A 14,571-nucleotide genomic window follows, 5' to 3' on the forward strand; every position below is an offset into this window, starting at 1 on the left:
TACTGGCCTTACTTGTGTGTTTTTAAAACAAAATTCTTTTGCTTTTGCAAAAATATTTTAGGGGGAAATTACAACATCTTTATACCATGCAAGTCATGTGTAAAATAAAATTCATCTCTAATTTAAAATCTTACCAGTGTTATGCACATGCTTTAAATATCAGCTGCCTACAGTGCTATAAAAGTTCATCAAACATTGGACATTTTCAAAACAGATGCCAGGGGAAAAGGCAGACAGCATGATACCTTTTGGATACACGGCAAGCTGTCAATTTGCGGCCAATTTGATAGTGGGACTAGATCGCTGCAATGGCCGAAATGGGCCACTAGGGGTTGAGAGAGAGCTGAGCATTCAAGCAACATCCAGGTATCCAGTCTCTTAGGAACGAAATAGAAGATGTTGTATTGATATATGAAAGAGGTTACTGGTTCATGTTAAATTTAAGGCGGCAGAATACCATAAAGGAACCTAGAGGTTGTGAGCCCGTAACCTACTTTTGAGTAGACAGCTGGGGTGGACAACTCAGAGGTTGCCGGTTGAAACTAGGCTGAACTTCCGGGCCCAATTTCATGGCTCTGCTTACCGTAAGCAAAGAATCAGCACTTGCAGAAGCACAATTCAAGCGTATTTCAAGCTTTAGCGAGAAATTTTGACCTGTGCTTGTGCGCCATGTTACTAGGCATTAACGCTTACACAGCTAGCGCAGAAATCTAGGCCCAATTTCACTACTGAAAGCAAATAATCGGCGATTGCGGAAGCAGGGAATTCCGCACTTGGATATGCAGATTTCACAGGTTAGTGGGAAATCTTGGCTCATGTGCCTGTGTACGCCGCGTGCGTACGCCATGTCACTACGCTTACGCAGCTGGTGCAGTAATCCGGCACTTGCCGTGCAAGCTGAAACAGGTGTTAAAAAGATTCGCAGTCAATTCACAAACACATGTACACATATTACATAGCAAATAAAACTAATTATATGATGTACAAACATTATGCACATTTACGCTGCATGTAAACCGTTGAAATGAGTGCAAGCTGACAAATTAATTATAACACCTCGGACCAATCATAACACAATTATATGGAAAGCTTACATCACTGCACGTCTACCAATAAAATGATTTAATCCATTGCAATCATTGGGCATGCAAAGGGTGTTGAAGGTTCAAGCCCTACTCTAACTTAACATCACACGATTAAATCCGCTTGTGATAATTGCACTAGAATTGATTTATTACTTCAGGTTGACACTTACTTGGTTTAAGTGACTTAATTAAGTGCAGTTATTGAACTCAGTGAGCGTGTGTGGCTCTTTGAGAGTGTGGCTCTCTGTGGTGAACTTAGTTCTTAACCCTAGAAAGACCTGACAAGGCACCTCAACCTTCAAAAAGCTTCATGCACATACCTGTCACAATCAAGGAAATCTAAGACTGCTTTGTATGAAACCAATGCCACGATAACTTCTTGGAGACAATGAGAGCTAAAGCTATTTCGCTACTGGCGCTAGTGTAGCCCTTACGATATAAACGCTTAGAAGCCCTTGGCAAGTATCTCATTGACAGGACGGTTAGGAAAGAAAAAACAGAACCTTAGATTAAAGAAAGAAACCTCCGCAACCTGGGGCGAGATGATGGAGTCCCATTTCGGTTTTCCAATAGAACTTGATGGCACCAAGGACAGGTGGTGTGGTGTTAGTTCCAGGCATGATACTTCTCCGAGGCGATTGCCTCGATGCCCCCTGGTCATAGCCTTGGTGCCCTTGATATATCTCCAGTAGAAATGTACAATTTCCTCAAGACAGGGGGTGCCCTTTACCAAGAAGAAAGTGCCTTGGTGCCCCTGCCCTTCCAAAAAACGAAGCATCTGAAGTTCCAAGAGTAAACCAAAGGTTTATTTCCGTGTGGGGACGTGAGTCTTTTCTCCCCTTAACCTTTATTTCTAAAGTCTGTCCCTTTTTTTAAGACTGTCTCCACCACATCTCCAATCTGCCACTTGATAATTGCATTATGCACTGCCATCAATATCTTGGCTTTTTAAATGTGCAATTAGCGTTAATGTCTGCATCAGCTGCGAGAGCTTTAGAGGTCTTGCCAATTAGACGGGGATCGATTATATTAGGACCTGGCTTGAGAGGGGGGGGGGCTGGTTGTCGGCCACGGGGTGAATAGCACCCCTTAAGCAGTCTGCTGTGATCTTAATTGATTCAATTTAGGGGGAAATCAAGTCAAAATAGTCCTGTGACGACTGGCCGTTGATGACCGAGGTAATTACATGGGAGGGGTGTCTAGTTAATCGTGACACTTTGAATTCTTGTGAGATTTACTCGCATGATGAGCATTCCTGAATCATATTTTCATTTTTTAAAACGATAGTTGGTAGAACTGCTTAAAGGAACACGTTGCCTTGGATCGGACGAGTTGGTCAAAACAAAAGCGTTTGTAACCGTTTTTTATAAAATGCATATGGTTGGAAAGATGTTTTAAAAGTAGAATACAATGATCCACACAAGTTTGCCTCGAAATTGTGTGGTTTTCCTTTTACTGTGCGAACTAACATGGTCGGCCATTTATGGGAGTCAAAATTTTGACCCCCATAAATGGCCGACGTGTTAGTCGACGAGGTACAAGGAAAACCACGCAATTTCGAGGCATGTTTGTGTGGATCATTGTATTCTACTTTTACAACATCTTTCTACCCATATGCATTTTATAAAAAACGGTTACAAACGCTTTTCAAAGACCAACTCGACCGATCCAAGGCAACGTGTTCCTTTAACTTGAATGTCAATAATAATATCGTACATTGACATAAAATTTGCCTAAGGGATAAAAAGGGTTAATTGTTTTTTCCCATCTATAATAAAAACAATAATAAGAATTAATAAGACTTGGACACAACAAAATTTGTCCTTGAAAACCTGTGACATAAGATAAGTTTTGAGAAGAGATTTGAATGTTGTGGTACAAAGACAAGATCTAAGATGTGTGTTACAACTGTATACTCAGTACTTTCTCGAGCTCTGTAAAAGAAATCGCAGCTTGGGCGGGATTCAAACCCACGACCTTTGCAGTTCTAAAGCAGAGTCTTACCAACTAGCCCACTGAGATTGCCAGATAGCTATAGACAGTTCAGTCAATTGGTTGAAACTTGAAAGTCAATAGTAACAGTACATTCACATGGGAAGGATAATCTTTATATTGTGGTTTTATCCCCTTTCAATTTGTATTCCATTAGACACCACAATTTTGTGCTACAAAATGTATTCAGAAATAATAATAAAGACATACATATGAAGCGCATAATGCAAATGCTTCTAAGCGCATGAAGAGAACAATCAAGTCTGAGTGAAAAATTTACAATACAAGTAAGCAGATTACAAATAAGCAGCTTCAAACAAATGAGTTTTTTTTTAACCGAGACAGTGTAAAGAACCAGCCTGGTGAATATGCACAGGAAGACTAGGCCTATTCCAAAGACATGGAGCAGCGTAAGAAAATGATCTTTGATCACAAAAAAAATGGAAGAAGCTCTTACGGTTGTGTTAAGCAAAGACTGTTGGTGTAACATGGGGGTACTTTTAGCATACTACATGTAGGTAATAACATCAGCAGGGTTTCATTATTTGTGTAGACTGCTTAGTGCTGATTAAGTATAAAAGCAAAAGCAATAACTGGGCGCACGCAGGTCCCATCAAAGTGAAGATAGACACAAGGTACCGGCACGCTATAAATCAGTTACTGAGAACAATTTTCTTGGAGTTGAGATTACACATTTCAGATGGTAATATTTTCTAGAATGACTGGTATACCAGCAAAAACAGATTAAAAAAACAAGTTAATCATCAAATCTCTCCCGCTTTCTATAAAGGTATGATACATGATTGGTAATACTTGCTAACAATTTATGAACCAAATTTTACCAATGCATTTTGACTCATAGGAGACAGTTGGGACCAGAAGTTGCTTGCACCAAAATGACTAATACTGAATCATGCAACATTGCAGTAACGCAAATAAAGTTCCATTCTGTAAAAAATAGGAAAGGCTCTATAAATGGAAAACCATTTTCCAACCATCATCGTCACAGGCAGATTCTGGTTCCAACCTATTTTCATGAAGCTCACACAATTGTTTTGGTTGGTGAATTTTATGTCAAACAATTTGCTTCATCAGGGTCGCAAAAGCAAACAAAAAAACAAGCACTCCAACATCCCAACAAACAACAGTCCTGATGCCTCGACTTTATTTAATTCAATTCAATGAACATTTATTTTGGTAATGAAACACGAAATAAGATACATTGGTGTTTCATAATATCAACAGTGACAGTTATAAACAGTAGGGGCAAAACTTAGGATTGGGTGAAGCCTTGGCTTGTGTACCTTAAACTATTGACAAACCTAAAGGCAGTGGACACTATTGGTAATGACTCAAAATAATTATTAGCATAAAGGAGGGGAAAGGTTGATGGTATAAAAAAATTGTGAGAAACGGCTCCCTCTGAGGTGACGTAGTTTTCTAGAAAGAAGTAATTTTGCACGAATTTGATTTCGAGACCTCAGATTTAGAATTTGAGGTCTCGAAATCAAGCATCTAAAAGCACACAACTTTGTGTGACAAGGGTGTTTTTTCTTTCATTATTATCTCGCAACTTTGATGACCAACTGAGCTCAAATCTTCACAGGTTTGTTGTTTTATGCATATGTTGAGATACACCAAGTGAGAAAACTAGTCTTTGACAATTACCAATAGTGTCCACTGTCTTTAACACTGCTAAGACTCAAAGACAAAGGGCAAAAGAACACATGTAGGTGCTGAACTTCCAAAAAACAATGATGCACCAGTCACAAGACCCACAAAGACAAAGACATGGGACAACAAGGACACACGAACATATGTACATCTAGGTGTTGAACTTCCTGGAACCTTTGATGCACCAGTCACACCTTTAATGGTGATACACTAAATATGTATCTTTCCTAACTTGCCCGTAGGAGTTCTTTGCAACTTGGGCTGCTGTAATTACATCTACAATCTCAGCTACTATTATGTCCATTTGGGAATTTATAGGTTGATCAAGAAAGATTCTACGACAGGTCCATATGTGCAGATACTCTGATTCATCAGAAAGTATTATATGACGAGAGATGACAGGAAGGTTGTTGCCTTAAAAAAAAAAAATCAAAATGTGTAAAATAAACCCTTGAAAAAAATCAGAGTGCATACAATAACCACTTGAAAAACAAAACCACTGATTCACTCACCATAAAATGTTTCGAATTTTCACCATAATGTGCCAATAATCTTATTCTTGAGAAAGTATTATATGAAATGAGATGACAGGGAGGTTGTTGCTTGAACAAAAAATATTAAAATGTGTTTAAAAAAAAAAAAAAAAAAAAAAAACATTTCTCTGATTTACATAAAATTACAATCAGCTTGTCTTGTTTAACTAAGAGGTCATGCTGCAGGTCGGCTGCTTAGCAAATGTAAATGCTAAACAAAAAATGGGTTGGGCAGCAGCAATAACAGTATAAATTGTATAGACTTTTGGCTTGTACCAGTATCTGCAAAGCAGTATTTGTCTATGCTTAGCAAGTTATATGGAATGAACGAATACGTACACTTCAATCTGCAGTGTAATTATGCACCATCCCTTTAATATGTTGATTTAAAATGTCTGTAGCAAACATTTATCTTCAATTCAGCATCTCTGTATGTCCACTCCAACTTCCCACTTTACGAGTTGTTGATTAACCAATTATAGCACTCTCCTTATGAAAATATATACCTCTCACCTTCGTTTGACATTTACATTAAATATCCATACAAAAGACCTAACAAAAATTGGCATTAATTGTCAAGGGCTTCGCTTTGCAAGCAAAACAACGTATTTTATTATTGTTTTTATTATTTATTCTCAACTGTTCATGAGCTTTAGAACAAACTGTATTTGACATCTTCCTTTTCTATCGTCTGTTCTATTATTTTCCCAATTTATCTTTTCTTATTTTTTCTTTCATTAAGTGTGTATTAAGGTATCATTAATATTCTCAAGTTCACTCCATATTGCTAAAACACATGGGTTTGACATCATCTTTGAACCAGTTCTTTCTTCCCCTCAGCTTGTCACATAAAACGTTAACAGTAATTCTAGAGCACTTAATCTGCTCTGTTTCTTCTCTGTGGTTTCATGATACATGAAAGTAACTGCGCTGCAACTTGGCTTTAAAGATGCCAAGAGAAGAGAAGATCCCTCAATATTGGTAGAAACCTAAATTTGAACAAGTCCACTTGAGTCTGTTAGGACTATAGACCCTAGGAAGCCAAGTTAATACAATTACCAATCACCACAAGCTCTAGATGCAGTTGTTCAACTGGATTCATTCATATGTTTTTGGGAAAGTCTGTGCTTTGGTTGGTTAATTGTCATCACTTTGCATGCAAGTTATGAATAATGCGCGTTTCTGATAAAAAAAAATAATAAATAAAAAAGCATGCAAAGAGGTTGCAAAATGCCCTCGTGGCAAACCACTCAACTTGCGAAAGTGGTCTCCTCTTCCAGTCGCTTGGGATCGCGGCTCTACGAAGCTTTCCGAGCCAAGTGAGGGCCTTGACAAAAGGCTACCACAAGCCCCGATGAAAATGTACAGGTAAATGCTAAGCATTTTACGGTCATCAATCTGTTGAACTGTCTGCCCTGTTCATCATCCCCTACTGTCCAAATCCGGAAACCTATCATTTCATTTCAGAACACATACACTCACAAATGAGGTCATTTATGGTTTCACTTAGCAACCTACAAAATGTCAAACCCATATGCGTTTCCTTGACTGTCTAGGCTAAAAATGTTTCCTATTGAATCACACCCAATAACAGGTTAGATGTACTTTGTGGAAAATGAAATTTATAAACAATAGTTTGTAAGAAATGAAAACGTTTAGCCATGTTCAATAAACTTCAGAGAATTAACACCTTCAAGAAAGACTGATCTCCACACTACATTTTCAGATCCTGAAAGCCAACTTACTAATTTGGAGAAAACTATTCCTCATCCTAACTGGCGTTAGCCGAGGCCACTCTTCTGGAAACTGCTTTAAAGGCAGGGTATACTTCTTGTAATTTTCAATTGTAATTTGTGTATCCCAACATATGCATAAAATAACAAACCTGTAAATTCAAAGGGTCTATGTACTTTTTGTAGAACAAAAAACACAATGTCTACAGATTTACGCTAAACTTAAACATGAAGATAATGATAGTAGAAAGCTTCCCTGAAAATATTACTTGCTAATGGTGCTGTAGTTTTTGAGAAATGAATAAAACAATGTCATGAAAATAATTTACGTCTCAGTTATGATGAGACGAAAATTATTTTAGCATGTAAAAACGTTTTTTTTTTCTTCATAATATTGTTTTACTCATTTCTCAAAAACTACAACACCTCAGCAACTAATATTTAAAGGTTCGCTTTTTAATATCATTATCTACAAACTGTTTAAGTTTAGTGTCCATCTGTGGACATTGTGTTTTGTGTTACAAAAAGTACCCAAATCATTTAAGCATCAAAGTGGCAAGAGAATCATGAAAGGAAAAACACCCAATGTTGCACAAACCTCTGTGTTTTTTCAGATGCATAATAAAAGGCTTCAGGTTTTGAGTGAGAATGCCTCTTTTTTCAAAAACATTGTTACTTCAGAGGGAGCCACTTCTCACAATGTTTTATACTTTTAATTCAGCTACCCATTACTCGTTACCATGTAAGTTTTTATGCTAATGATTATTTTGAGTAATTAACAATAGACAGCTAGTTACCAGTACCTTTAAATTAATGGGCGTGTTGACACACCTCAAGTTCAAGAGATGTTTTCATTAACATGTAGTTTGGCGTGCTACACACTGAAGGTCTAAGTACCAACCAAGATATTAGATTGAACAACTCTCTCAGACTTCTGTACTCAGATTTATTATCTAGAAAGTACAGATCCCATGAATAGTATTAATGTAGCCTACATGATTGCATTCATCAGTGAGCCCAGCCTTTATCCAGCCCTATAACATTTTATTTTGTTTTTATCTCACAGAACGATCAGAATTTTGTTTTGCTTCATGCAGCGCCACGGCATGGGTAGCCTACAGATACTCATCTTTGCATCGCATAGATCGAGCGATTCGTTTGGAGAACACTTTCTGCCGGTCGCCGTGTAGCTGACATAGAGCCGCTGGCAGGAAAGTGCAAAGTTTAGGTCTCATTGTGCCGTTACTGCGGCCTACGAGGACATTATTAATCAACAGGAAACTCAGACAAAGAACGAACGTATGTCGTCGGATGCGGCTCTGGCGAAGCTGAAATTTATCATCTACATATCTGTCACAGCACTCATCCTTCTACGTGTCTTTTTTTTAAGTACATAATACAGGCCAATATTTCACAGGGTTTTTCAAGTAATTTTTCATCAATATTAATCAAGATAAATAGTGTTATTGCAAGTTAAGGAAAGCTAGTGGTACTTTAGTTGAGGAATATTCATATGAAATCAATACTACAGGGGAAAATAGCAGCAATGTCTACCATGCTTGAACCCTTCTTTCCGACCTTTCTTTTGCTACACAATCTGACAATTATTTTGCATGGGGGCCATGAGTTTTAAACAAATTTTAGACAAAAAAAAATCATTTTTAAAAAAATTTTTTTTTTTAAAGAGTTGTATTTAAGAGGGATGAATCTTCATTTTGTTTTTAGTATAGGTGGTATGGGAGGTTGGGACTTTTTCTTAATTTTAAGCCTAGTCCTAGGAGTTAATCAAACTTAAGGCGCGAGTCCTAAGTTAGGACAGCAAAGATGAGTAACTTGTCCTAATTCTTAGATAAATCTACTCCTGCTTCGGCTCTGTCAGTACTGAAATCATACTTCTGGTGCAAGAATAGATGGGATATGTCCCGAGAACCGTGGCTCTGAAAATAACGATTGAGGGAGGATTAGTTGAAACAAAAAGTGTACTTACACCAATATGTGATAGATGACTGCACACCATCCTGTAGGTCTCTCCAGAAAGTTGTAAATCTTTGTCTGCACTTTGCGAAATTTTGCATCTCGTTTGGACTGTCTGTACGCTAACGGTTTGCCTAAGAGGCTCATGCGTTGCTGCTGCAGCCGCTCATGGCTGTTCCGTCCGTTCATTTTGGCAAATTCACTCTTGACCTTCTTTCTAAGTTCACTGTGCTCATCATCCTCATCATCATCCACTAGGAAACCAACTCGCTGGCGGGTGGAGCGTACAATCGGCATCTCGGGCTTCTCTGGACTTGGAGTGTTGGCTTTCTCTACCTCGGTGGCGCTGTCGGTGGCCATCGACGCCCCGCTGGCGCCGGATGGGTTCAAAGGTTGCATCTCCGCCTCTTCTGTCGCGTCGCTTCCAGACATGGTTTTGGGCGACCTATCCCGTCGATACGTAATCCAAAAATGTGACTTCTCAGCGACCCTCCAGACTGCACTTCAGACTTGAGGCCGAGGACCTGTGTACGAATAAAACAGAGAAGAGTGTTTTTAGCTTTGAGCTCAAGCTAATGGTGGACTTTGGTGAGCGTGTTTGTACAATTACCCATAGGACACGATTGATGGATATAGCGCAACGGGTTAATCGCATGCTGACAATCACCACCTTGCAGCGATAAGGACTTTCCCAAACATCATTAAAAACTCAGCCATAAATACAGCATCTCAAGGGTTGCACAAGATGCAGTCAACATCTCTCCTCTACATGTATAAGTCAGACAACGTCTTAAACACAGTCCTTAGAAAGATTGTTTGAATGATATATCATGACAGTGAATATCTGTGAGTGTCAGCTGTGTGTGGGAGTGGGTGGGATGTAGGGACGTGTGACCAAACCTTGTATCTGGCGCTCGTTTATATTACTTAGCTCTCTGATAACTTCAAGGGCAAGAAACTCGGCAACAAAACACAGTTTATCATATTTAATTAGCATATAAATGAAGTCATTTCGGAGAGGATTATTGAGAGATGTGAAATTTGGTCAGCGGCTTTACGGAGGTACACACCTTCTGTAATTAACTTTAAATAATATGAATACATAATCCTGTTGTGTTTCAATTTGGTGGCTGTGACTGCAGCCATGGCTGTTGCTAAGGGAGCTTACCATTGTCATCGTATACTTAAAGACACTGGACACTTTTGGTAATTGTCAAAGACCAGTCTTCTCACTTGGTGTATCTCAACATATGCATAAAATAACAAACCTGTGAAAATTTTAGTTCAATTGGTCGTCGAAGTTGCGAGATAATAATAAAAGAAAAAAACACCTTGTCATTCGAAGTTGTGTACTTTTAGATGGTTGATTTTGTGACCTCAAATTCTGAATCGGACTCTCGAAATCAAATTTGTGAAAAATTACTTATTTCTCTAACTATGTCACTTCAGAGGGAGCCGTTTCTCATAATGTTGTATACTATCAACCTCTCCCCATTACTCGTAATCAAAAAAGGTATTATGATAATAATTATTTTGAGTAATCACCTATAGTGTCAACTGCCTTTAAATGCATGTAAGCTTTGTGAGCAAGCCATAGACATTTAGCCGCTTCAATTTAGGCACAGCGGTATTGCTCTATTATGCAGACCTAATATTTTGTCTAATTCCTCAAACTCTAAAGCAATCATAATTTCTGATTCTCTTTGCATACAAAAGGGATCCAAACCACTCTTCCTTTCAGCTTTTTGGTTTGTTGAAGAATTGATTTGAATGCAATAAAAACAACCTTTATAGACCGTATTGAACAACCCCTTTTTGCTATGTAGGTCGCCATCTTGTAGGGCAAACTGTATGCGCATCCAAACGCGTACATCATCGAAGCACGCAGCACGCAACATTCCAAGTTTGATTTCTACGGCACATGCACGCACTCAAACACACACACACGCACAGACGCCATCTTGTAGGTCAGATATTTGAGCCGCGTGACGTCATATTCAATACGGTATATACTGAAAAAAGCTGTTGTACTTTTCTCACCAATTAAGGTTTTATTGGCTTTAAGTTTAAGAGTGATTTCCAAACAAAAACCTTTCATTTAAGTTTTCAGTTATACGTTTAAAAAAATGTTCACTAAGGCCCACAATTTTTTGAAGTTTCAACACTTCCAATGCTTAACTTTTTAAACTAAGATGAATAAGCAATGCAACTTTTGCACCGAAAGTGGCTATTTTGAAGAATATACTAGGGTAATGGAAACAGTTATCGATTATATGCTTAAAGGAACACGTTGCCTTGGATCGGACGAGTTGGTCCATAAAAAGCGTTTGTAACCGTTTGTTTTAAAATGCATGTGATTGGAAAGATGTTTTAAAAGTAGAATACAATGATCAACACAAATATGCCTCGAAATTGCGTGGTTTTCCTTTCACTTTGCGAACTAACACAGTCGGCCATTTATGGGAGTCAAAAATTTGACTCCCATAAATGGCCGACCGTGTTAGTCGACGAGGTAAAAGGAAAACCAGGCAATTTCGAGTGATACTTGTGTGGATCATTATATTCTACTTTTAAAATATTTTTCTAATCATATGTATTTTGTAACAAATGGTTGCAAACGCTTTTCAAAGACCAACTCGACCGATCCAAGGCAACGTGTTCCTTTAATATTTATAAAAACAAATTAGCCAACTAAGGTTTAACCAGTAAACAAGTTATATAAAGCAAATCAAATTAAATGTAAGATGGACAATGCAAGTCACACCCATAATTCAACATACTGCTAAAAATTGTATTCTTGAAAAGAGAAACAAAGTATTTCTTAATAATAAATTCTTGTGTCACTTCTACAAACATTTATTTTTGTAGAGGTGACACAAATGTGTTTTCTTTGCAATAATAATAAGAATAGCGCTTTATACACCTGAACTTCTAACATTAGTACTGGGCCATTTAATTCATTCCTTAAACATCTCAGCTTCTTGTGGAGTATACAAAAAAAACGTGGGACAAAAAACGCACTACTCTGCTAAATCAATCACAAGAACCATCGCTGCCTTCCCGGGTACCCATTTACCCCTGAGTGGAGAGAAGCTCAGGGACACAAGAGTCACGACGAGGATTGGAACCCACACTGTGCCGAACACAAACACCAGAGCTTGAGTTCGGTGCTCTCATCTGCTCGGCCACAATACCCCTTGAAATAAAGTTCATATTCCAAGACTATAATTTATTTAGCAGTACATGCCTTTAAGATTGCTCTCAAGACATCTGCCCTTGGAGCGCTTATCTTGTGATGTGTACACACTGTCAGACATGTCATCTTCTGTATTTATTAGTGCAGGATTAAAACCTTTATCAGTGTGTGATTCGGATTAGTCTGGAATGTTTCTACATTCCCAGTTGCTACAAACTTTCTCTGTAATAGATTTAAGTTACGCAAGGTTCAATCTTAGAGTTGGTCCCCTGGCCAAATGCCACTTGAAACAGCAGCGGACCAGCTGAAACACCTTGCCAAGTTGTCCGGCTGACCAGTCAAACTTATCTGCAACGGTACTACAAAACTCTTCCTATTTATCTGTTATAAAAAGGTTCGGATAAAACGAAACAACAAGATATTGTATCAATCGGTATCAAGAAATTCTTTAACAACATTGACGGACCTTCAAAAACCTTGCAGATCAGTAAAAAAATAAGCCAACTGGTCCTGCTTGCCAGTTGACAACAGAGTTAAGGCTAACCCCTGATGTGTGCTGTCTGTGTGTCCATGTTTTTTCAAAGGTATCGTATCTCCTGTGACTGCTCTATTTATGTGACAAAATCCTGCGTCAAAGACCCTTGAATTCAATCGCTTTCAATGTATTCTCACTTGGTGTATCTAACATATGCATAAAACACAACATTTGTTTGAAAATGTTGACTCATCACACTTGGTCATCAAAGTTGAAAAAGATTAATGAAAGCAAAAACACCATTGCTGCATAAATTGGTTTGCTTATACTTCAAGCCTGAAGTCTTTCAACAGACTCCATTATTTCAGTGAGAAATCACCTCTTTCTCTAAAACTATATTTCTTCAGAGGGAGCCGTTTCTCACAATGTTTTATACTATCAACAGCTCTCCATTCCTCATTACAGGTAAGCTTTTATGCTAACAATTATGTTGAGTAATTACCAATAGTGTCCACTGCCTTTAACTATTTTTGCATTAATACCATCGGTCCTTTTGGTTGGTAAGTTGTTTACAATAGCTTATTCTTTTTTCTCATTTAACTATTTAGTTCTAAAACAACTGCTCATCATCACCTGAGAAAATATCTATAATTTTTGTCTTTCTCAATTCATACCACAGAGAAAGAATCATTCCAAACCATCACAGGAAAAACAGCAGGTGTTGGGTTTTCACAGTCCAGTTGATTACTAACGATCTGTGATGGTGACACAACAGTGAGTGTGTGTTCATTAACCATGCTAATCAATATCACTTGCCAAACCGATCTTGCCTTTTGGCCTCTTTTATTGTCTCCAAATGGAATCAATACAACTCAATGGGGTTACAGGCGTTGCTGGGTAAAAAAGGTATGAAACTGAAATCTCATTTTGTTAGAGGGTAGAAGGTGTGAAAGAGAGGTTATGCGGTAACACCATGTGAATATCTCTTTTTGGGTGTTGGTTCTGAGAAGAACCGGTTAACCACACCATCTTTTCAGAACCAACATGCTTATCCACCGGTTCTTTTCAGAACCAACATGGTCATCCACTGGTTCTTTTCAGAACCAACATGGTTAACCACCGGTTCTTTTCAGAAAAGAACCACTATTGGATATCCACCCCTTCTTTTCAGAAAAGAACCATTATGCTTATCCACCGGTTCTTTTCAGAACCAACATGGTCATCCACTGGTTCTTTTCAGAACCAACATGGTTAACCACCGGTTCTTTTCAGAAAAGAACCACTATTGGATATCCACCGTTCTTTTCAGAAAAGGAAAAGAACCAACATTGTTATCTACCGGTTCTTTTCAGAACCAACATGGATATCCACCGGTTCTTTTCAGAACCAACACTCAAAAAGAGATATTCACATGGTTTTGAGTGTTGCATGGTTCTGAAAAGAACGGGTGGTTAACCACAAAGATTCAACACGATTCAAAAAGAGATATTCACATAGTTTTGAGTGTTGCATGGTTCTGAAAAGAACTGGTGGTTAACCACTGGTAAAAGATTCAACACTACTCAAAAAGAGATATTCACATGGTGTCACCGCAAACCTCTATTAGTTATACATTCACAGTGCAAAGTTTTGAATCCCACTCAGAAATATTGTTAAAATTATGGCATTTCCACTCCCTAGAAAACGGATTTCCCAAAAGTAGCAGGGTCAAAAATATAAAATATAAAATTATGTAAGTTAATTACTTGCAGTTAACATCAAACAGACCAATAGAACAGTAGTCTTTACAAGTCAGAAGCCTTTAAAATGATTCTACATAATCAAAAAAAAAACATAATGCTCATAGCATTTTTAACTTTCTTTTATATCTCAACGAATAATTTGTTTTCCGGTTGTGTTTGGGAACTTT

General features: G+C 38.0%; 1 protein-coding gene across 3 annotated transcripts in view; it reads right to left on the reverse strand.

Annotated features, from left to right (window-relative positions):
• Positions 1-14,571, reverse strand: part of LOC139949701 (potassium voltage-gated channel subfamily KQT member 1-like) — a 138,073-nt gene that overhangs the window by 91,316 nt on the left and 32,186 nt on the right. For all 3 annotated transcript variants that reach the window (XM_071948187.1, XM_071948186.1, XM_071948185.1), the window contains exon 2: positions 9,005-9,515. In XM_071948187.1, the coding sequence (XP_071804288.1) occupies positions 9,005-9,423 (419 nt within the window). In that variant the 5' untranslated portion in view covers positions 9,424-9,515. The remainder of the gene's footprint in view (positions 1-9,004; positions 9,516-14,571) is intronic.

This window comes from Asterias amurensis, chromosome 17 (assembly GCF_032118995.1).
Source record: "Asterias amurensis chromosome 17, ASM3211899v1".
NCBI lineage: Eukaryota > Metazoa > Echinodermata > Asteroidea > Forcipulatida > Asteriidae > Asterias > Asterias amurensis.